The sequence below is a fragment of the Phalacrocorax carbo genome, chromosome 5 (genome assembly GCF_963921805.1).
Source record: "Phalacrocorax carbo chromosome 5, bPhaCar2.1, whole genome shotgun sequence".
NCBI classification, from domain to species: domain Eukaryota; kingdom Metazoa; phylum Chordata; class Aves; order Suliformes; family Phalacrocoracidae; genus Phalacrocorax; species Phalacrocorax carbo.
This window is the reverse complement of record NC_087517.1, coordinates 22,450,222-22,474,351: the sequence shown is the minus strand read 5'-3', so window position 1 is coordinate 22,474,351 and position 24,130 is coordinate 22,450,222. Positions and strand designations below refer to the sequence as shown.

The 24,130-nt window shown below is 39.8% G+C and overlaps 2 protein-coding genes across 12 annotated transcripts; one reads left to right on the top strand and one right to left on the bottom strand.

The window, feature by feature from the left end:
* Positions 1-395: 395 nt before the first annotated feature.
* G6PC2 (glucose-6-phosphatase catalytic subunit 2) lies at positions 396-18,490 on the bottom strand. Of its 9 annotated transcripts, none has more exons than XM_064451528.1 (7): positions 10,206-12,606; positions 9,769-9,878; positions 6,487-6,598; positions 5,460-5,575; positions 4,082-4,302; positions 2,951-2,990; positions 396-2,271 (listed from the first exon to the last, which is right to left on the bottom strand). In XM_064451528.1, exons 1-7 carry the CDS (start codon positions 10,421-10,423, stop codon positions 2,228-2,230), a joined length of 861 nt encoding a protein of 286 aa, XP_064307598.1. In that variant the 5' UTR covers positions 10,424-12,606; the 3' UTR covers positions 396-2,227. The 9 variants fall into 9 exon arrangements, 8 of the variants coding, with proteins under 8 accessions (XP_064307598.1, XP_064307601.1, XP_064307595.1 ...); XR_010373003.1 differs by having other exon boundaries at positions 2,212-2,271; positions 2,951-3,035; positions 10,206-12,603; XM_064451531.1 differs by having other exon boundaries at positions 396-3,035; positions 10,206-12,604.
* Positions 18,491-18,603: 113 nt separating this feature from the next.
* On the top strand, positions 18,604-23,371 carry SPC25 (SPC25 component of NDC80 kinetochore complex). 3 transcript variants are annotated; one of them, XM_064451536.1, is made up of 8 exons: positions 18,650-18,757; positions 19,146-19,303; positions 19,392-19,457; positions 20,274-20,420; positions 20,562-20,666; positions 20,974-21,072; positions 21,977-22,026; positions 22,658-23,371. In XM_064451536.1, the coding sequence occupies exons 2-8, from the start codon at positions 19,150-19,152 to the stop codon at positions 22,703-22,705; spliced, it is 669 nt and encodes a 222-aa protein (XP_064307606.1). In that variant the 5' UTR covers positions 18,650-18,757; positions 19,146-19,149; the 3' UTR covers positions 22,706-23,371. The 3 variants fall into 3 exon arrangements, with proteins under 3 accessions (XP_064307605.1, XP_064307606.1, XP_064307604.1); XM_064451535.1 differs by lacking the exon at positions 22,658-23,371 and having other exon boundaries at positions 18,604-18,705; positions 21,977-22,274; XM_064451534.1 differs by lacking the exon at positions 22,658-23,371 and having other exon boundaries at positions 18,651-18,757; positions 21,977-22,274.
* The last annotated feature ends 759 nt before the right edge of the window (positions 23,372-24,130 follow it).

The following is a 24,130-nucleotide window of genomic DNA, read 5'->3' as shown; positions in this document are numbered from 1 at the left end:
TTGTCCATGGCAGCTGCATTATCTGGTTTTGCAGTCACCCTATTCCTCTGGTTAAATATGAGGCCAACACAGTGTTGAGATGGCACTGCTCTGCAAATACATCCCCTGCTCCAGCTGGACTACTCTGAGCAGGAACATCTGATCTGCGGCCAGTGTCCTTCCACTGGGCAGGCGTAACAGGGAACGTGGAGGATGAAAAGCTGCATATTAGCAAAAGTGAGCATTGTGAATGATATGGAATGGCATCTTGTCAGCTAGTTTGTATGAGGAGTGAGGGACACTTTCACTTTGCTGTGCTTTAGCCCCAGTCAGCAACCAAGCACCACACAGCTGCTTGCCCACTCCCCTGGGATGGGGGAAAGAATCGGAAGGGCAGAAGTAAGAAAGCTCGTGGGTTGAGATAAGAACAGTTTAATAATTAAAATAAAACAGTAATAATAACAACAACAACAACAATAATATAATTAAAATAACGAGAGAGAGAGAGAGAGAGAGAGAGAGAGAGGGGAAACCTGGGGGGGATGGGGGACAAGAGTATAAACAACCAGACAACAAGCGATGTAACCATTCACCACCTGCTGACTGATGCCCAGCCCATCCCCAAGCAGCAGTCGCTACCCCCCGGCCAAGTCCCCACAGTTAATATACCAGGCATGATATCATATGGTATGGAATGTCCCTTTGGCCAGTTTGGGTCAGCTGTCCTGGCTGTGCCCCCTCCCGTCCCGGCTTCTTGTGCACCTGGCAGGGCATGGGAAGCTGCAAAAAAGTCCTTGACTAGTGTAAGCACTGCTCAGCAACAGCTAAAACATCAGTGTGTCATCAACATCATTCTCATACTAAATCCAAAACATGGCACTGTACCAGCTACTGGGAAGAAAATTAACTCTATCCCAGCCAAAAAACATGATATACTTCATCTAACTCCTGCCTAGTGAGAATGGAAGGACTTTTGGAATCATATTATCCCAAATTGGGCATCTCTAAGTCAAGAATAAAAGATTAACTTTCTCCCATGATCCCATTAGTGGGATCAAGGGGATCAGTCAAGCACTTTCCACCCTCCTTACTACATAGGAAAAAGCTTAAGCCAACCTGGTTTGGGCCACAAGGCCCCCTTTTGAGTAGCTCAGGCCATCATCATTTAAGTGTATATGCTCTGTAGCTGTTCCAAGTATTACCAGTATAAACAGATGCAAAACCCTGATGAAGTTAGTTTAAATGTTTAACAATTTGATAGCGCTTAGTTAAGGTGCCACACAACCTTATTTAATAAGGCTTGAAGTGTAACTTTCAGCTGTGACAAATTCAGAAAAGCCTGGCTAAGGAACACGTAGGCCTATTTCACTGTACCGACTAGATGGCTGGCTCTTGAGTTACAATTCTCATTCTACCAAAATATCAAGATTATATCTTGACACTTCTTTATTCTACCACTCTGGAAAAGGCTAACTCCGTTTGAAGTTTCAGGAGCCCTCTCTGGAGATTCTTCAGGCCGTCGTTGCACAAAACTCTAGAGCCCAACACACTTAGCTGCTCAGAAAGTGTCTTAGTCTACTGCCATTGCTTTTTCAACAGGTTAATTTCTGAAGTTATTGGTAAAATTAAAATAACTTAATTTATTCAGTTTTCCCACCATTCTGGGCTTCAGTAATGTTTTAATAGTTGCAAAAAGAATAAAAGGGGGGGGGGGTCAGACAAGAAGCTGGTCTTTGTCCCTTTCCCTGAAGCACTGACATTGCAGGCTGAATTAATAGGACACTCCAAGAAAGCGAGTGAGAGCCTATGTCTTCTTACGTGTCTGTAGGGTACTTAGAAGAACATGTGCCAGTTGTCATTCTACATTAATGGTTGTGTCTATCCCAACACAGGCACCAAGATTCTTTGCCAGTACCGGGAAGCACAGGCCCTCATGTGGTAGGAGCTTAGAAACATGACGTCTGCCCACAACTCCCAGCTTAAAATAGCCAGCTGGGCAGGAGGCCCAAACACTGCCACAAGAGCCACAGACAGCTGCACACAAAGAACCCCCTGCTGTTGGCCAGAAGGAGTGAGGAACAGAAGGACAGCTAGACCAACCTTCTAGCGTTTTGTGATGCCGCTGTAGGTCACCTCATGGGTAGGGAATAACAAACCACAGAGCATCTTGAACTCGGGAGAAATCTTTGTCATAGCTGTCTTTGTTCTTCATTATTTTTTTCTAGTCCCATTAGCTTAGTCATTTTGCTTAAGGAGTCACACTTATTGAAAAGACTGGTTTCAGGCCAGCTGCTGCAGGAAAAAGAGTTCAGAGAATCATTACAGAAGGTAGCAGGAGATGCATAAAGCAGAACACTCCTCAGACTGCTAAAATAATTTTAACAGATTAATAATTTTTTTAAGTCAAGGTAGTCTTAGTAGGCTCTTAAATAAGGACGGCTGTTTCAGATTTGTTTCTGCAATTTGTATCACATTCATTCCCAAGGGCCAGTGCAAACTGTTCACCTGGCTTTCCCAAATCAGTAAGATTCTTTCCATTTCAATTATCCTACAACTAATTGGAAGTCTAGAAGTGGTATCATGTTTACATCTTCTAAGCCTTATTGCTATCAGATCACACACAGAGCCCTCATTACCCATATTATAGCTTTATGCTGCTTGTATACTAAGTATTATGAGATGGTATCAGCAAAACGTTGCTTAATGACTGTGCGCTGAAAGGGAACATGCAACAGTAGGTGCTAAATAACGAATAAAAAGGGAAAATAACTGCCTCTGCCTGTTTAGAGCATCATTTTATATAGCAAACATATATTTAACGTATTAGTTACTTGTGTGCTTAGGTAAACCATGCCGACAAGCATATAAACTTGCAATCACCTAGTCAGCAATCACATTTTCATGATTTACACAACTATGAGTGGTGATTCAGGCTTGTGACTCTTGAAATGAGAGAATTAGACTAATTTACCTTTGCAGTACAGGAGCATGAACAACATTCTTGAGGTGATCTGCTGGGATAATGTCATTATTGACAACTTTCTTCATTTGCTGCTCTGTGTAGACGTACAGAACCCAAAGATTTGTTACACCATATTCATGCATTTTCAATATCAAAGGTGTAAGCTATACCATTCATGAATTATGGGACCACTTTCAAAAAGTAAAAATGTCAAAAATCACACAGTAATGCAAAAATACATTCTACAGAGTCTAATTGAAATAAATGTTTATTTTTTTCTCATCTAGCTTAATCAGAAGCTGTTTTGCTCAGGAAGCTCAATAAGTTAAATCTAAAGCCTTGTTTATAACCATGCTGACCTTTTTCACAGTGCCTGGGTACAGCTGTACAGTTGTAGGTGGTGTGATACTGTCACACCGTTATTTAGCAGTTTAACACACAATATCTATATATAAAAAAAATTAAATATTGAGTTATCACTATATACAACTGAGGCTTGAAGCACCCTCTAGCTGGAGATGGACAGAACTAAAAGACCACCAGGGAGCTAAATAAAACTAGTTGATTATACTTTAAAACTTCATTATGACCCAGAGTGTTGGGTCATTTCTAACCATGCTGCAGTGTGATCACAATATTTCTAGGAATAAAATCAGCAATTAGTATTTCTGAGCTGCCGAAGTAGTTTTTGAATGTACTGATTTTGGATGTACTGGTTACTTACCAGAAGCACATCAAAGATGCAGTGGCATCCCCCTTGGTTAAAATGAGTTAGCAAAACTGCCTTTGCAGAGGGTTCTTGAACAGTTCATATCCATCCCCACATTGCTAACCATTTGGAAACTTTATCTAATTAAGTTTCTTTTCAGTTGTCCTCATTAACAAGTGGACACAGTACGGAACCAAAGCAACTACAGTCAGAGGCATAGCCGCACTCTTACAAAAAGAGAGAACGTAGAACAAATACTCAGTATAAGTAGGTATTGTAATGAAATTATACAGCTGCAGCGTAGCTAAAGAAGCAGCTATACACAATATACGGAAACTGATCTTACAGCTGTTTTTACCTTTGCAGCTCGTGATGAACATTTCAGAATTAATTCCGAGACCTAAGCCAAAGAGTGCACCTAAATTCCTCACCAGTCCAGCAAATGGAGTTGTGTCAATGTTTATCCAGTCTGGGTTGGCACACCACTTCTTGGCCTTTGGAACAGACCATAGCAAGTCAATATCAAGAAGCTTGAGGACTAGATAAAAGCCAAGGGCAAAGATGAAAAGAAACAAGTTTGTCTTCATGTACATTCTCAGGCTTGCTGTCTGAATAGCAGGGGTATGCTCAAATGCTTGTGCCACAAGAATGCCTGTGGATTAGAAACTCAGTGTTACAGGGAATTTGACTTTTGAACACTACAAGAAGAATATATCTATGTATTTATACATATATATATGTACATATAAATGTACACACACAGAGTTTACCACTTCTGTGTACATTACAAAACCTTTTCTCCCACTCCAAACTGCTAATTTGGAAAAAAAGAAATTAAATACCAAGCACTACGTGTTTGTGATCTGAGGCATGGCTTAGGCCTGACTGCATACCCCAGGTGACAACCTATCAAGTATTAGATGTAAACTAGAACACCCCTTTTCCCCAAGAGTCCTCCACTCAAAGACCGGCCCCAGCAGTGCAGAATTCAATATTTGTTCCCACACAGGCTTTGAGTGTTGAAGGAGAAGGCTCAGAGCATACTTTTCTTCTTCCTTACTCATTACATCCTGGTTGTGAAAAGGGAGAGCTAAACTGCAAGCTGTCAGCCGGTGCTGCCCAGGCTGCTTGGCATCCATGAAAGAGAACGGGAGCAGGAAGCTCCCACTCAATGCTCGCGTCACCCGCCTTAAAATCAGATAGCTACTAGAGAGATTGCTCATAGTTTGAACTCCCCAAATACCAATTTACAACATGTTTAAGTAACTCGGAAAAATGTACTTGAGCTTCTTAAACCACCCTGGGGAGTTTGCATTGCTAATTTGCCTTTTTCTCTGTTTTGCTCCAGGTCTCTAGCCCCATGCTTGTCCACACTGCACACATGCTAGTTTGCGCCTGGCCACCATTTAAAGAGAACCAAATAGAACCTGACCTCCTGAGGGAAAAGGTCAGGGCCACATACAAGTGACTTTCTCTCTGATCCCTTCCACACAGGCAGCACAGATAAAGATCAGATGCAGCCAGTGGAGACCAGAGAGCGCTAGTCTGTGGCATTGTGGACATAACGCAGTCAGCATCAACGGGCACAAGGACAAGGGCTCACTCCCTGTGTGAATTATAAAGACAGCAGGTACTTACTACCTCACAAATTTTACCTTTAGACCATCATCAAATCCTTGATCCTCCAGAGAGCACCACTAGAGCTGCAAGTTGAGTAGAACTACTAAAAATCTCTTGCCTTTTCTCATAGTTAATTTTTTTCAGATTTTGCATATATGTTGAAAAGAAAAGAAAACTTAGAAACATTACCAGCAAATACTCCAAGAATAACTTGATGAGGGAAATGTGTTGCTATGAATACTCTTGAGATGCACACACTGATCTGGATAATCCAAAAAACACTCCAGAGGAATGACCACGTCAGTCTAAGAGGGAAAAGGCAGATGCTTAAAAAGTAAGACAAGATATTTCACCCAGTAATTTCCACCAGGCTGCTTTGTGTCAGGGTCATATTTTTACCAAGCAGACGTTTACAAGCAGAGAAGTCTAGAATCAGATGATTAAAAACTGGAAGTCAGTACTAATACATTAGCAAGAGTGGTTGCTCTTGCAGCCACACCCAGGGCTGCAGAAACAGACCCCAGTAGTTTCAGTTCCAAGACACCACCATGGTTTTAGTAATGAAAGTCATCAATGGCAAATTAAATTAGCACTAGTACCTTGAACATATTTCTCATCATGAAGTCATACTTAAATGCAAAACATCAATTATTTGGCAGCAAAATTCACATAGTATGGGAACAACCTTGTCAGGCTTGGAAAGAACAAATGTCAAAGCAATTATAAGACTTCCCCACAGAGCTGAGTAACACGTTACACTGACCTTTGACAACATTACATGCATTTGCTTTAAAATGGGGTAAGAAGGACTACCATCAATGCAGTAAATATATGTACTAACCAAAAGATCCAACATGTAACAACCATTAATAGAATTCAAAATTTCCAACACTGAAGACATAACATGACCGTTAATAGGAACTGATTCATAAAAATTGTATGCAATGAGCATAAGTTAATAAATACCAACCTACACAAATGGATAAATCCTCTTAATATTCTTTTTCTTCAGCTGAAGTAAATCATAATGATATCGTTGTGTTTTTTTTTTTTTTTTTCATTTTGGGTCTGGTGGGGTGGTTTTTTTGTTTTGTTTTGTTTTTTTACAAACTGGACAAAACAGACTATGAATATTTGGTTAAAATAAGTCCATTAAAAACTTAGCATGTATATAAAGAAATATCTGTATGAGTTAGAATAATGGAAAGACACTGACCTGTGAAGGGTAACTGCTGATTTATCTTTCCATCTCACTGTGTAGCTAAGTGCTGCTGTGACCATTACATACCAGACACAGGAAGATCCCATGGCATGTCCAGATGGGCTTCCTAGTAAAAACAAAAATGAAATATTCAAGCTCAAAAAGTATGACTGTAACATTTGTTTTATAGAAAATGTCTACTGACAGTTACTCAGGCACCTAATAATTTAGAAAGAAAATGGTTAACAAATGCAGAAAGAATGTCAGCTGCTCCTCAAAAGTTACTTTTCTCAATATGAATTTTTCAGAAGATCCATCTATATAGAATCCAAAATATTCATCTGATATCAAGTAGGTAACAGCTTAATCATCTTATATTGGTGTGAGCTGGTATTTTGATTGGAAAGCATAGTATTTTTCCATTACTTAGATTTGGATTGTGATTTCAAAAATAGAGCATCTGGGGCTCTCTTAGGGCTGTAGCACACAATGCAGAAGTTATATATGAGGATCAGCTGGGATAGGTTTTGAATGGGCTACCTCATAACTAAGGGGAGCAACAGAGATTTAGCTCCTTGTAACATTCTGAATCAAAGTACCAGTATAACTTTAGATGGCCCTTCCAAATTGCCTTTTCCAATTACCATGGTGTTAGCAATTGTGATTGTGATTTGTGTCTCATTAGTAATATTACAGTCCAATTGATTCTTGTTTTAGGTAGTTTTGTAATAAATTTAGAAATGTATCTGAAGTGTGCTGGAAGAACTGTGTCTTTATGCTTTACTTTGTACAACACCTTAAAATTTATAAAATAAATCAATGTTCACTAGCTTGGAAACAGATTCTCATTGGAACTGGCACATGAAATGATGCTGTAACATATTGGACTAATTGCTGTGCCCACAGTAGTCTATAACAGGGAACACACTCTCATACAGATATCAACAGAGATTTATTTTTAGTCCCCGTATAATAATATAAGTGTCATTTGTTTTAATTTAATGAATCAAATTTTAACTTTACTGGAAATTATACAAAGCCACAGGGAAGTTTCTACACCCGTGAAAATCACCAAAAGACAAAGTATGCTAGCATGATGCAAGGGACATGATTTCTAAAATTACTCCATCACTTCTTTACCCCTGATCACCAGGTTTACATTTAGCAAATTGAAATAGGGAAGGACAGAAAATTAGATCGCTGGAATCTCTCTATACCAGACTTTTACAGCTTGGCTTTCTGTGGAGACAAAGGAGAAGTAAAAGGGACAGGGTTACTTCGCTGGCAGAAGAAATAATTTTGGCTGAAGAATGTGTTATGACCCAGCAGTACATAGTGGTTTGCAAAGCAAAAGAATATTTCAGTGATGCAGCAAAGCAGGAATGTCTAGGGAGGACAAGCACAATGATTTCTGGCTCCCTGCATTTTCAGTATTCTGCCTGGCATATCATTAGTAGTCATGCTACTAACTCTTTGGTTAGTGTTGTAACAGAAGTACACTTCTAAACCTTGCAAGAACAAATAACACTGATAAAGAAACCACAATGTTGTATCTCAGCATTGGGAAAGCTTGTCTTTGTTGTCATCTAGAAAAATGTAATCTAACAAAACCGCTTCACAGTTCATCTGCACATTATCTACTAGAAACAGCATATACTCCACCTTAGGCTTTATGTTCTTAAAACCTTACAAATACCAGAGAAAAGATGGCTGCACAGTTTTAGTTCAGTTCATTCCAGAAGTACAAACCAAATTCAGGTCCTAGATTGCTTGCCATGTAGGCATCTAAAAAGTTCCCTAGGCTTTCCCTTTTGTTGAGCCACAGAGTTTGGGGTTTAGGTTATCCTAGCAATCTTTGGATATGCCCTTCTGATGTCTGTCACTGCTTCTCTAATCTTTACATATAAACTGCATATTTAGAAAGTGTGTAAAGTACTGTGTAAGCTCACACAAGGACTGTGTGCACCTAACAGTTGCCATGACTGTGAGAGGTGAGTGACAGACATTGTCAATGGTCAAGGGCAAATCTGGAGGTGGGAGAAAATGTGGTCATTATAAGTGCAAATAAGGAATCAATACAACAGCGGTACCCACTGGACAGAAATAGGAATGACTTCAGGAAGAAAATAACAGGAAAAAAGGCCTTCTGGTTCAATGAATCAAAATTTAACACTCTGACTGGTTCCTGGCTCCTGAGCCAGGGCTTGGAATTTCACGGTGCTGGATGGGCTCAGTTCTGAAGTCTTTTGAAAAGACCTAAAGGACCTTAATACTTTGGGTTACGTCCCAAATGAATTAACTTGAAATAGACATTATTAAAACATGCCTGATACAAGGGCTTAAGCTTCTTGTTCAAAATTACAATGGGATTTAATGCATGATATTGTTATCAAAATACAGCTCTACAAATCACTTAAAAGCTTGCAATGGCATTGACAAGGCACGAAGCACATTCATTTCCACAGTCAATATTTTTGTGTACTATGAATTAAACTAAATTCAGTGAGTAGGTTTCAAGCAAGTTTACCTTATTTCACATATTAGCGTTGCATAAGCTCATTTAACTTCAGCAGTATTGCATCTGAGTTCCACAGAGAAGACAACGAGATATAATAAAGTGAAAATACACTGGGAAGGTACATTTTTTAAAATAATTTTTTCTTCCATGCATTTGTACACACACCCACAGACACACATCCAATGCCAGTGTCTGGTTCTGGGAAGAGTGGTTCCATTTCCCACTTGTGATACATTACAGGATTGATTGTTGATACTACTGTTATTTACGCTGAACCACCTACTAGTTTTTGTGGTTTCAATAATTCTTTCAATAGTGCACAAGCTCTCAAACTCAACAGCCCCTTGCTCTGTTTTTGAACACTTTTAAACATCGTGGAATTTCTCTCCCCAGGCTGATGTCACTGGCACCGCAACTATTCCTAGAAGTGACCTCACAAAGCTCGTATTGAACTCACATAGTTCTTTCTGAACCTATGACACAAGTTTTGTGAAAATTGCTTTCCAATACATTGGTTCATTCTAGTAACAGTTATTTTTAAAGCAAATCCCCCTCCCTTGTACTGTTTAAAGGCAATGAAGTAAACATTCTTGTCATACAGCAATCAAATACCTATCACATTTTATTTCTTCCTTTTTCTCTCCCTGTATCTTGGTGCTATTTTAAGCATGAGCTCTGAGATTTGTATATTCTGTAAGATCTTCATACATCTCATCCTCTCCCCCCAAAAAGCCCCTATGTCCATTAAACGTACCAATGTAATCTCCAGCATTTCTTACCTGGTCCAGTTTCACATGTTATAGGAAACTGTTCAAGGCACGGGCTTGATTGATTGGGATAAATCATTGTTTCTTGCACCCACCAGTATGGGCGATGGCCAAATAAAATCCTGACAAAAAAAAAAAATAAAATGAACCAGAAATACAATAAGAAGATTTTTATCTAAGAAGGCCTCAGCAAAGCATGATAAATAACCTTACCAGGAATATAAAGAGCTATATTGCCAAAACTATTCTATAAGAGTTCTATGGGTTCTTCTTGTCTTATCAAAATATCATTTCAAACATATCTTAAACATCTTCTTTGTGAATTCCTGTTTTATAATTACAGGGAAAAGCCCACTAGTACATTATTCACAGCAAGTTTTCTAAACTTGAGGCACATATAGTAACCAGCATTAAAAATACCAAATTTTAAAACAAATCCAACTTCTTACCATTTAAATATGAGGTTGAACCAATCACCAATGACTGCCACCCATATCATTTTAGTACCAACCACTTGGTTGAGCTGAAACCAAAGAGGAAAATAAATTGAGAATATATTCCGGGGATCTCCAACATGTGACATAAAATTAAGGAAATCCTGGTAAGCCCTGTAGTCCCTCTGTAAATGCTGAATGATAAGCACGCCATTGCTATGAAGGAGATCCATCTTAATGGATTAAACTGTACTTGAAATATAGTAAAGTTCCTTTAATCTTAAGTTTCAGTGATGGAGAATGAGAACCATGGAAGGGAGCTATTAAAAAGTGAGAGAAGGTGATTGACGTTGCCTTTATATTGTATCAGCGTGGTGCACCCAGCCATTCCTGGAACACGTGGCTCCAAATCTCCGGGAAAGCACATGAGTCTGTTAGCACTGGAAAGCCTTTCTGTTTGCAAATTTTAATTGGAGGAAACTAAGCGAAGTACATGCTGAGCAGCAGCAAATTGTGGGGAAAGTTTTGTGGAAACACAATGTGTGACTTATGCAATCCTTTGTATGAACAGTTGGAACATGTTTGCTTGAATTTTCTCACAGTTCATTTCTCTGCAAGATGGACATTAGTAATGTGTATACTTCATTAAGTGTTGCCTGTATAAAGGATGGAAAGAATACACAAATAATTGGCCTTTGCAGAACTGTCATTAAAGCTGTACATTTCACTTTGAAATAGAATTTGGCTACCACGCTGTATCTAATACTTTGCGCAACACATTTTCAGTCATGGAAAATACAACTAGCATCTATACATCAATAATGCTGTTGAGCTCTAGAGCCATTTTTAAAGCAGCAATATTCTCAAAGCACTAAAAAACAATTGTTGCCTTCACACAAGGGGCCAGGGCACAATGCAGATGAAGCTCAGTCTATGAGTCATCTCATTCAGCATCGCCGTTCTTGCACACTGCTCACATGATGCAAGCCCCACACACCTCTGCCAGAAGGAGCTGAAGCCTGCCCTACTGCAGCCCCCTTCCTGCTGCCCAGCCTGGCAGAAATTAGGCCTGCTTCGCAAACCAGAGCAAGGTTGGGAACAGACGACTATGAGTATTTCCCCAAAGTATTCCCAAGTGAAGCACTTGGGTTCTCCAGGGCAAATAGCCACAAGGAAACTGAGATTCTGCCAGATAGCAGGATTTTAAGAGTATATAGCAAATAATGTATTATCACACCAGATTTATCAGTATTAGTACCAACAACAGTAGCATAGGAAAAGACTATATTAATTTGTGAGGTGGATACAGGAGAAACTTTTTCCCTAAGAGATTAAATGGATACCAAAAGTCTGATGATACCATCATCTGATATCATCAGAGTGGCAAGAGGAAAACTTCGGTCCTTTATCAGGCTCTCATATTCATATCTTCTATTAAAGATTATCTATGTATCTGGAACAATTAAAATCAGAAAACAAAAGCAGCTGCATATATACACTGCACGCTTCCCTATTGCTTTCTCCATGGCACTTAAAGCTAAACTATACAAGCCGTGGAGACAAAGATAAGAACTACTTAACTGTTTTTGCTGAAGAGAGACTTAACAGCTTAACAGGGCTTTATGATGTGTGGTCAGGGAAGTCACGTGGAAACATGGAGTAGATTCAACAAATAAGGCATAACAATTAAATGGACTTAGAAGACCTCTCTTCCTGACACAATCTCACATTTACTTTAGCTATTAATAGCCTGTTTTTAGAAACTTTTTAGCAGATTTAATTCTGATAAGTTAATTGCTACCAGTTGCACTGAGCCATGTAGGAAACCTTAAAGTTAAAAGATATTTAAAATTCTATGTACTGTTTCTGAAAAACTACTTCAATATTTTTCTATACGTTGACTGAATTATTCACACAGTTTCAAGGAAAACCCTTCCAAAACCAAAATTTCAGCATATTTCAACAATAAATATTTCCTAGCTTTCTAGCTGCAAATATTTGGAGAGGTTTGTTTCTTGCTAAGCTGTACAACTTATAGCTTTTCAGGATGTCCAGCAAGGGAACTGTCATACAAATGAACAGATGGAACTAATTTTCCCTCTTCCAGTTCTCTCCCAGGAAGTTCTTTAGAAACTCAAATAACTTTTTATACCTTATGACTAGAGAAAATGCCCTTTTGCAACATTTTTTTTTCTGCAAAAGTATCTCTCCTTTAAATATAAGTAGGACTTACAACAACAAAAACAATAAAAGTCACTCTTTTATACATGTTTGGGCTTAGTATGTAAAAATGTGGGGAATCTGAGGTTTTCTTCTGTTTTTCAGTCTAGTTTATAAAAAGTAATTAGCTTTAAACAGGAGCGTAAATGTCAAGTCAGTTGGTGGCTGAGTAACAGCCATCTTGCTTCTGGTACTTAGTTAAAACAGCAACTCTAATGAGGTTAAGTCTAAATAACTACAGTTATATCAGGAAAAATATTTTGCAGTAAGGAAATTTTCATCAAGATACAATTTAATGTCCTCAGGAAGAGTCCACCAAATAATAAAATAGATCACCTTCCAGTCCCTCTTTAATGCCACTGTTGGTACTCAATAGTATAAAAAAAAATTTGCCTCTCTGACACAGGATGTGCAGGACCATTGCAATAACTTTTTGCATGTTTTTTTATTTATAAATATAAAACCACCCACCCATGTTACTGACTGGGATAGTGCTACATCTGCTTAGACAAAACCACTCAGGTTTACACTTTAATTCTGCAGAAACTTTGTTAATATAATGTTTGAAGGTATGTCATGGCAATATTTCAGTAACCTCTTTTAGTATAAATGCTAAAGGCCTCCTGATATTTTAAAGATTTTGCTGCTGATTCATATGCTGCTACTCAGCTTTCTGCTTAGATAGAAAGGTAGAAAGATAGGCACTTTACACATAATGAAGACTAACATCTGACAGCAAACATAAATAAGCTCTGATTTTCTTTTACATTTTCATAGAATCATAGAATCATTAAGGTTGGAAAAGACCTCTAGGATCATCAAGTCCAACCATCAACCTGACACTACCATGTCTCCTAAACCATGCCCTGAAGTGCCACGTCTACATGTTTTTTGAACACCTCCAGGGATGGCGACTCTACCACCTCTCTGGGCAGCCTGTTCCAATGCCTGACCACTCTTTCAGTGAAAAAATTTTTCCTAATATCCAATCTAAACCTCCCCTGATGCAACTTGAGGCCATTTTCTCTCATCCTATTGCAGTAACTTGGGAGAAGAGACCAACACCCACCTCGCTACAACCTCCTTTCAGGTAGTTGTAGAGAGCAATAAGGTCTCCCCTCAGCTTCCTCTTCTCCAGGCTAAACAACGCCAGTTCCCTCAGCCGGTCCTCATTAAGACTTGCTCTCCAGACCCTTCACCAGCTTCGTTGCCCTTCTCTGAACACACTCCAGCAACTTGATGTCCTTCCTGTAGTGAGGGGCCCAAAACTGAACACAATATTCAAGGTGCGGCCTCACCAGTGCTGAGTACAGGGACACAATCCCCTCCCTGCTCCTGCTGGCCACACTTTTTCTGATGCAAGCCAGGATGCTGTTCGCCTTCTTGGACACCTGCGCACACTGCTGGCTCATGTTCAGCCGGCAGTCAACCAACACCCCCAGGTCCTTTTCCTCCAGGCAGCTTGCCAGCCACTCTTTCCCAAGCCTGTAGTGTTGCATGGTATTGTTGTGACCCAAGTGCAGGACCCGGCACTTGGTCTTGTTGAACCCCATATAATTGGCCTTGGTCCATCGATCCAGCCTGTCCAGGTCCCTCTGAAGAGCCTTCCTACCCTCCAGCAGATCAACACTCCACCCAGCTTGGTGTCATCTGCAGACTTACTGAGGGTGCACTTGATCCCCTCATCCAGATAATTGATAAAGACATTAAACAAGACTGGCCCCAACACTGAGCCCTGGGGAACCCCACTTGTAACCAGCCGCCAACTGGATTTAGCTCCATTTACCACAGCTCTCTGGGCTCAGCCATGCAGCCAGATTTTTACCCGGTGAATAGTGCACCTGTGCAAGCCATGAGCTGCCAGCTTCTCTAGGTGGATGCTGTGGAAGACACTGTCAAAGGCTTTGCTAAAGTCCAGGTAGACAACATCCACAGCCTTTCCCTCATCCACTAGTCAGGTCACCCTGTTATAGAAGGAGATCAGGTTGGTCAGGCAGGAACTGCCCTTCATGAAGCCGTGCTGGCTGGGCCTGATCCCCTGGTTGTCCTGCATGTGCTTCGTGAGGCACTCAAGATGTATCACTACATAATCTTCCCCAGTACTGAGGTTAGGCTGGCTGGCCTGTAGTTCCCTGACAAAACATGTCTTGAAATACAACTATATATACTATATATATGTACACAGACACTATATACTATATTATCCCCTAACAAAATATGTATTGAAATACTATGTTTAGTAACTCGTTTAAACTAACAAAAGATAAATACTTCCTCAATAATCTTATTTCCCTCCTTTTCTATGCAAAGCACTGCAAAATACTTCTGTAGTGCACTTAATATTTCAAAGTCACTTGAGATAATACATGAAATAAAACTATTTGCTGTATTTTAGTACATGGAATTGTGAGGAAAACTAGTGATCTGTACAAAATGGTCAGAATGCGTACACAATTAAGTTTTTAAATCAAAGCTTTGTCTTGTTTTGATATTATAGAACCAAGGTTTGACCTCCATGTGATTAAATGAAATCTTAGTGCAAAGCAAAAACCTTTAAAATACTATCTGTTCATATAAACAGTTTTTAATTTATTGGTGTTTTCTTGATTTATTTTCCAAGACTCACAAAACCAGAGACTGTCCAAAACTCTATGTATTCTTGGTAATAACGTAGAAATAAGACTCATGTTGATGAGCCACTGAAGGGAGGATAAAATGTTTATAGCTACTTTACACCTACATACTAGAACAAATATTACATAACGGATATCAGATGTTAAGCAAATGTTTGCAAGGGAAGGAAAAGCCATCAAAGCAAACATTTTCTAAAACACTGTTAATGGAGGCCTATGTACTGGGCCTAACTTTCTGGTACATTATGCTGAGTTAATTGAACAATAACATTAATTTCCACATCAGTGTTTTCATTGGCACTGGACCAGCTACAAGGACTAACTACCCGTTTAATAAGTTCACCAGTAGACGCTGTGCACAACAACTGACAGCTATTTTCTTAGGTATGAATATTTTCCAAATGGAACACTGAAAAGGTATATCTTAATCTTAGATTTAGGAAGAAAAGAATCTTTCAAGAAGCTCTTTCTTTCCATACTTTATTCCCTCAAGCATTCCTCACTGGACTCAGGCAGCCCTAGTTAAGGTCAGACTTCTTGAGTGCTAGACTGACCAGAAGGGGTTTAGCAAATGCTAACATGAACCAGTTGCTTTCTCTTGGTTCTGCCACCTTATTAATCTAATCTTTCCTGGTCACTACTATCACACATTGTCATTATTCCTTGCTATAAAGTTAACTATGCACATACAGGAAACTAACAAACCTGGTGTTTGCAATATAACAATAACTGCCAGACTTTAATACTTGTTTATATTTGTGTGTATTTTTATGTATAACAGTGTAAGTGATACAAACAATGCATGGAATACAATTCTGGCATGTTCATGAAAAAATCACATCTAAGGAATTCTAGTTATTTTAATTTTTAAGTACAAAGAGCTATTTTTTAGAAATTACAAGCAACCTAGAGTTTAACAGCAAATAAAAATCTTTCAAGTTCCATAAATTGCAAGAAAAAAATGGAGTCTGGACCCATAAGGGCAACAGTCTGCACTGCATTTTTTTTGTTTCCTTTCCAATAAAATCACTGCTTTTTTTAATTGCCATTCTTTAATCCCTGAAACTAGCCCTGTGCCAACTATTGCTCAGTGAGGTTAGAAACCTGACAAGAGAAGTGGCTGTTTATTAGCACCAGCTTTTCGGTTTTGTGTTCCCTTATCAGTTTCCACCTAAGCTGCAATAGCTCCCCAACCCTGAACTATAGCTCTGAAGTACCCCTTAACCCAGCACTGGAATGGACTGTATGGACTTTGAGCTAGCAATAAATAAAGCAACAGATCTTTGTTGGCCTGCCCTTCAGTTTGATTGCAGGTTCACTGTCACCCTGCTGCTGTCATTGTACACCTGGGAACCTTAAGTTTAACCAAGTACCCTAGGGGTTACAAAGACACCCACATAGAGCTGGCAAATGCAGAAAAGTGTTATGTAGTACAATTACATTGTCTCCAGCAAAGTTCACAGTTTTAGAAATAGGGTAAATTGCTGTTGAAAATTTCTTCCATCAATGACTACCCTGTGGCTTGATATGACAGACATTTAGAAAAAAAAACATTTCAGAACAAATGCCTCTGCTCGAGTTACAGAAAGTTAGGTGCCAGCATTTCTGACCATGGCGCCTCTTGAATCAGACCTAAGAGAGGATTTAAGAAGCATTTGACCTGTGCTAGTTTGGGTCATGAGGCCTCACTTCTGTTTGGCGTTGATAAGAGCTGTTAGTCTGAACAGAAAACTAGTACCTTCTAAAATCACCATGCTTCATTTAAACATGCAATTGGTAAGCTGATTGTGAAAAGAGTTCGTAGTGGGAAAGTAAGGCTGAGGATAAGTTATACTGTAAGTTCATGTCTCTAGAAAACTTTGAGAAAGGATTCCCAAATGAGGCAGAAAAAAGATCAATTAAGGAATGGATTGTGCTAGTAAATGTCACAGGCTATATTTAATCTTTGGCTGGGGAACACCTAACACAAAGGAATGGGACTAATGAAATCTAGAAAAACTTCACTGATAAAAAACCACACCTAACGTTTTGGAGCTAGGGCCAGCTACTGTGGGGCAAACCTATTACCTATGGTAATAAAAGATTCAGAAGAGACCAGACTGAAAATCCCCACCAAAAAATTATGGATTTGAATTCAGGATTTGTTTAGATTTGTTGTACTTGTATTTGCTAAACTCCAGGGGCTGGGAAGATTGTGTATTCAGAAAGTTACGTGCTCAAATAGCAAAGGCTAGTGATGTTAGGGGCAACATCTAAGCTTTATACTGGCAGTATTCACTTGGCTAGGTTTAAGGTCTGATTGGGAAAAAGAGAGAAATGGTCCTGGTTAAAAAAAGCCATGAAGTATAGGCTCCATTATGCCCAAATTCGTGTGTGGCTGGATAAGCCTGAACCAGCCCAACTTCAGTACATTTAAGTCTGAAGCAGAAAAGAAAGAGTGGTCTAATACTAATGCTGAGGAAACCACAAAGTCTGGAGAACTGGTGTTGAGTCAAACGAGACAGAATTAAAGTTGGGCAGAAGTGCTATCCACCAGCAGTAACAGTTTATACAAGAATAATGCAAGTCGGTGGTCTCAGCTCAGACTTTGCCTTGTGTGCGGTGGGGGGGAAGAGTAATTAATGGTTTCAGACAGCACTCGTCGAAGCTTTACTAAGTCTACTTTATTCTGAGATCATCTAAACAGCACTGAAGTAAATTAAAACTAGGAGAAATTAATTAACTATGGTAACAAAATGATTAGTAAGTAGATTCCACGATAAACTGAAGGCTGGTACCTGGGATCACAAACTAGTGCTTGTCCAGAGCCAAAAGGGAACATTTCCAACTGTGGAAAAATTAGGCGCAGTGTCATTCCATGATGACAGAGGCTTATGACAAATGCTTGACTGGGCACAGGCAGGGCTGCAGTGTTGTGGTTTTGTTCATATCAAAAAGGACTGCAACTACCTCTGCATGTCAGCCTTCTATCATGAAGACCTACCTTAAAGATTAGAGGTAAATTTTTATCATTTCCCTATCATAAAGGTAGGTAAATACCTATCATAAATAGCTATCATATCGCTGCTCCATACTCATGAGACAATTCAGGCTTAGGGAATTAAAAGGCAATTCAGGAGTGTCACAAAACTTACGACTCGATACACTCGCCAAGTATGTTCCGTGAACAAACTAGACACTGGAAACAAGTTCTGGCTTCAGAGGAGCGTAAGGGAGCTAGCCCGCTGCCCAGTCCCAGCCTGGTGTCGTTCAGGACGGAGCAGCAAATCGCACAAACCGCCCCAGGCTTCTCACGGGGCCCACCGGCCCCGCTCCCCGGCGCTGCGGGCAGCCCAGCCGCCGCCGCCCCTCAGCGGGCCCCGAGAACACGCCGTACTCTCCAGAGGCACCTCCCAGGGGAAGGAGCAGGACTCACGGCTGCCGCATCCCCGCACCACTGCCGCCGCCCGCCCCGCCCGCCATGGCGGCCCCGCCCTCCCCCGCCGGCGCTGTTACCGCGGCAACGGCGCCGGCCGCTCCCAGCTCGCCCTGCGCCTCCCACGGCGGCACGAAGGGTGGCTGAGCCAATCAGCGGCGCGCTTGTTGCGAGGCGGGCGAGAGGCGGTGCCCAGTTAGAAAGTAACCGTTGGGGAGGCGGGAAGGTGCTGGTGGTTTGAAAGCTGGTGGGTGCAGGTGGTTTCTGTGTGTCTGTCCCGCTTCCCCGGGCAGGCCTCGGTGCGTACGGCTGGCGGGGGTGGGAGCCCACCAAGGGCTGGGGGTGCCCTGCAGGGGCGGGAGGGCGCGGTGCTGCCGAGGACCGCCGGGTCCTGGGAGCGGCTGTCGGTGCCGTGGCGGCCCCGAGCGCGGCGCGGCGCGGCGCCGTGCGGGGCCTCCTCCTGAGGCAGGCAGCCCATCGCCGGTGGAGTAGCGAAAGAAACGTCGCTCTGCCCGCCGTTACTGCTTGTGGTGGTAACCGTAACAACAACTTACGGAAGAGGTTTTAATAAGAAGCCAAGGAGATGAAAGCTGCCCTGAAGGTTTACCCTGTAATCGTGAGTTGTAACTGCTGCGATCGCCTTGTGTGCCTTGACACTGTACTTATTCGCTTATGTGTTTGTTGCAGCACTATGGCTAATATAAAGACAGAAGATGAAATAATCCTTTTTGAAAGAGAAATGAAAGAGTTTTGGACCAAATTAAAAAGCATTTATGGCACTGAACAGATCAATCAGACTTTAGCACTGAGAGATTCGTGCAAGGAGTCCATAAAAGCACTGTCAGGTAAAAAGGCTCTATGTTCCTGTCACCTCTACTTTTTCCAAGTTATCATCAGAGTTCATCAGATAACTGAAGTAACTTTTTACTACAGAGAAATGGTCCAAGAAGCTGAAAGAAGGGGACCTGATGATTGAAAAAATTGAGGAGTATAGCAATGGTATGGTATGGTGCTTTTATTTATTGTGTCTAACACTTCAAAAATTAACTTATTGCAGCTGGATAATATGTTAACTTCCCATTTTAAAAAGTAAATAACAACATTGGAATGAAGATAGAATTAAACCCACTTTGTGTTTAATTTGGTTGGTTAGGGGATATAAATTGCAAGTCAAAAGCAATTTGTTGGAAGACTTCATTGATGATGCAAAAAGATGAAGATCGGGTAAGTTTTCTGTATAGGGGTTTTGGTGCTTAAGTATTTAAAACAACACAGTACCAGAACTTGCTGACTGCAATAGGAAAAGTAAATTAAATTGCTTAGTAAAGATACATATTTTGAGATTACTTACGCCTCTTCCATATTAGTAATAGAATAGTCAGCCTATCAGTCTAGGAGTGACTTCTCTGAATTTTGTAGTTAAACTTCAGAATAGCATGTAAAAATAATTGCAACTGTAATATCAGCCAGTGTTTCTATTTCTTGCTTCCAGTATGTCAAATTACTTGCCTGTGGACAGGATCCACCATCCTCCTGCTCAGGATGTATATAGTTCTGACACCAGAAACAAATTGTATCTGATTGAAATATGGGAGGAGCTCCCTACTTAGTAGCTTCTCTTTTGAATAACTCACTTCAAGCTTTTATTTGATGCTGTTAGTATAGTTATGCTGACTTCTCTCTTCAGCTGAGATGGCATACATTCCATTAGATTTTTTTCAAATGAGTCATCTTAAACTATATATAGATAAGTACTAAACAGCAGGGATCTAATTAAGCAACTGCATGTGTTCATATTTTCTTGCCTTATTTCAGAGATTCTCCAGCAGAGCCAACGTATATCAGAAAATCAAGAGCATTTGACAGAAATAAAATTTAACCTAAATCAAGAGCAGCAGCAAAAGAAGGACTTGACTGTCAGCGTCCAAGAGCTTAAAGAAGAGTTGATGAAGAAAAAGGAAGGTAAGCAAGCAAAGGATAAGTAGATCATCTTAATTAGAGGAGGAATTGTTTTCAACACTTGCTCTTGATGGGCTTTTCTACTATTTTTATGTGCTTATTTTACCTTTACTTTGATATTTATGCTGGCTTTTAAAATTCTAGTAATATCTTCTAAAAACAAAGCCGCTAAGGAGAGAGTGGAACGACTATGCAAGTCTAAAGTATTGTTTGAAGAGCGACTTGGACTGGAGATACGCAGAATTCACAGTAAGTTTCTGTAGTTTCCACGCGCAGTGATAGAATGTGGTTACTGTTGGATTGTGCAATGAAGAACATGCTAACTTACACAGCTGAAGAATTGCCCCAGCCCAGGTATTATCATTGTCTCTCAAATGGCAGAATACAGTATGTTAAAATGCATTTGTCTTTCAAAGAGCCTAGGTTTGCCTAACTTCCAAGTATTCTAAAAATATTAAGTGAAACTGTAGGTTAATATTGTGATTTTACTTTTTTGTCATAATTGTGACTCTCTCCAGCAGAGGTTAATGGTTATAATTAATTCTGTTTGTTGTAGATGAGCAATTACAGTTTATATTCAGACACATTGACCACAAAGATCCTGACAAGCCGTATGTGTTCACCCTTTCCATAAATGAACAGGGAGATTATGAAGGTATGTGAATTCTGAATACTTAAGAGGACAGAATCTGATACTTGTATCTGAAAAAAGGGGGAGAGGACTAAAGTACGGTTTAGTGTAACCTTTATCTTCTAATTTCCGAATGAAAAATTTTCTTTTGTTAACTTACGTGAAAATACAACTGCTTATCTTTGCTCCCTTCCATTTGTGGAGTTGCTGTTTACTTTGTACTGAGCAAAGCAGGAGAGAAGGGAGATATACAGGAATAGATAAATGCTTTGGTTTGTGGTCTGTGGCTGCTTCTTCCCTTTATGCTGGAGTGAGTGTTCATCCTGACAGGCATATTTCAATCTGAGAAGCCTAGAGGGCAGGAAAAAATGAAGTTCCTCACTATGTGGGGAACCCTTAAAGACAGATTAAAACTTGAAATCCAGCATTCCTCTTCTGCATGGGTACAACCTTCCAGGTCTTAAACCTGGTTTTCCAATATGGATCTTAATTCAGTTACAAAGAACAGCAGCACTAATTTGAGTTCTGTGCTGAGTAGCTTCTAGACGAATGCTGCTGTTGCTCTGCTATGCCTGTAGGTATGGACTGAATAGATTTCTGGTTTTACTAATTCAAATCTGAACTGTGCTGAAGTTCAAAGTTTATCACATGCTGGGCTACATCAGTTTTCACTCTGCCTGCCTGCAGAGCAACAAAAATGTTTAAGAATGTGTTTCAACTTTTGAGCAGGCTATGGATTACTGGAAATTGCTGTAACAATTCAAGCAGGAGCATAGCACTGAGCAGGAGGTCTGGAAATAAGAAAGTGTGTTCTTTGAGGCTTTGTCTTTGCTGAAAGAAACTGATTTAATAGGTTATTAAAAAATAATACTGGATAAAGCTAAAAAAAATTTATAATCTAATCTTTTGGAAATTTGTGTCATTTTAGTGACTTCCTGTACTCCTCCTCTGGACTGTATAGAAGAGTTCCAGCTCAAAGTGAGAGAAACTAACAATTTTTCGGCGTTTGTTGCCAACATCAGAAAAGCTTTCACTGCCTTGTCTTATAAATAGTCTGCATAAAACTAACTTATACCTCCCTTTCTAGCTGTAGAGCACTTTTTTCCTTTCCTTCCTGTATTGTGGAAGTATGTATTTATCCATGTCTTACTCTAATTTCTAAATAAAGAAAAATAACGAAAATAGTATTTTAGTCCACTGTCATCTACAGACACTTCAGATGATTCTTCGAAAAACAGTATAATCAACTACTTCCTTAACTGAATGTCTCCAGACATGTAAATTTTGATCCAGTATCAAGTAGCTTAATGATGTAATGATCTCTATTGAGCTACCCCAGGAAGATATTTGAAAAAACTTACTTTCTGTAATTTTTGTTTCTCTTCTAAAAACACAGAAGTGTCTTTCAGGTTTGTATGTGGTTGAAATAGGCTTGGAACCTACCAAAATAATGCACTTAGGGCTTAGCAATTACTTCAGTTTCCTGTGTTACGGCTCACTATCTTAATTTTTACCATCTTGTACTCCCCAGTGTTATCACTCATTTTCAATACATGTAAATTGTTTTTCTTTTGGTCTGTTAACCTATATATTTTACTGCCTGTTTCAGCTTCTTGTCTGGATGCCTATTTCTGTTTTTAGTAACAGAGCCATTTGATGTGAATGTGGTTCTTGAACACAGCATTGAACAGGAGCAAGTGGGAACTTTTTATCAATTTGATCAGAAGTCCTAGTGATCAGAGACAGAACCCTGCTGTAGCCCAGAGGTTCCTGGCTCCCACAACACCCAGCTGCAGAAAGGCTGGCCTGAAACTTGAACTGCAGTGGTGTATGAGTAACACCTATAATTTTACCAGTTCTAGTGTTTTACTGGGTGTGTTTTAGAACAGACTAGTCATTTTGCTTTATTACATAAAGCAAGTTACAATGAAGGACTATTTATCATTGTCACTGGAAATCTTAAGATATGTAAGTATAATGTATTAAAGTATGAAATACACAGATAATTTCTCTACTGTATCTTAGAGCTTATCAAGACTTACTGTTGCTGTACTCAGCTCTGATTAAAACTGATCTATCTTACTTGTAAAGCCTTTTCCTTTTCACAACATATTTAAATGGACAGCTGCAACAAGAAAGAAAACTCTTTATTTGATAATATAATATAGCTTAAATAAAATCTTACTCAATTCAGTCCTGGAAGTTCTAGTGAAGTAAAAGGACCATTTGAAGTGAAAACTAATGCTGATCTCTCTCAAATATTTAAGAATAATAAATCAATATCTAAGTACATAAAAATGACAATAACTCTAAATATCTCTTTGAAGAATGTTCCAAATTGTTTTTCAATAAAAACAATTTCAGAATATTTTCTGTGAAAACCATTTAAAATAACTCCCTGTCTCAAAGCACCTCTACCCATCCTGTGAGATGCTAGTTCAGTTAACTGCTTTAAATTTGTACAGCACATACCTCCATCAGCATTTCATTTTTTTATCAGGAGCACACTTTTGGAGTGAATCTCCTGAGCCTTAGCACTTTGGTTCACATCTCAAATGCAAACTGTGTTCCTTCTGGAAGGCAACTAAACTGGGAGATGCCCCCAGTGCATTCCCACTGTTAGTGTTACGTAGTCTGTAGGACAGACCAGAGCTGGTCCAGACCAGTATGTAGTGCAGATGTTGATCTTCCCACTTACTACTATAACTATGGCAGCACTTCCTGTTTTTGCCCCAACCTAGGCTTGGGCACCAAACCAAAAACACACACACACCCCCTTATTCCTATGTCTTTGTCAGCTTCTTAATATGGACACCTGGCCATTTAGGTATGTTTGAATCTGGTGATGCTCATGAGATACTCTTACTACAGTTGAGAATATTGCCCACTCTGATGTGAACCATACTTTAAATCACTTGGTTTGTCTAAACAGTACAACTTGCTGGATACAGCACAGACTATGCACTCAATCTTCTATGAGATAGCTAAAGTGCATCTTAACAAAACCGAGTAACACACGTTTGCACATGTTGGCTCAAAAAAAAAAGATATAACCTTCCATTTCTTCTTCCCTATAGGGCAT

Excerpts from the sequence above, each read along its gene's own strand:
- G6PC2 (XM_009512044.2), bottom strand. The coding sequence starts at position 10,423 with ATGGATCTCCTTCATAGCAATGGCGTGCTTATCATTCAGCATTTACAG. Across the intron at positions 9,879-10,205 it reads TTCAACCTCATATTTAAATG|GATTTTATTTGGCCATCGCC; the intron begins GTAAGAAGTTGG and ends TTTTTTTGTCAG. Across the intron at positions 6,599-9,768 it reads AACATGTGAAACTGGACCAG|GAAGCCCATCTGGACATGCC; the intron begins GTAAGAAATGCT and ends TGTTTTTACTAG.
- SPC25 (XM_064451535.1), top strand. The coding sequence starts at position 19,150 with ATGGCTAATATAAAGACAGAAGATGAAATAATCCTTTTTGAAAGAGAA. Across the intron at positions 20,421-20,561 it reads GTTGATGAAGAAAAAGGAAG|TAATATCTTCTAAAAACAAA; the intron begins GTAAGCAAGCAA and ends TTAAAATTCTAG. Across the intron at positions 20,667-20,973 it reads GGAGATACGCAGAATTCACA|ATGAGCAATTACAGTTTATA; the intron begins GTAAGTTTCTGT and ends TGTTTGTTGTAG.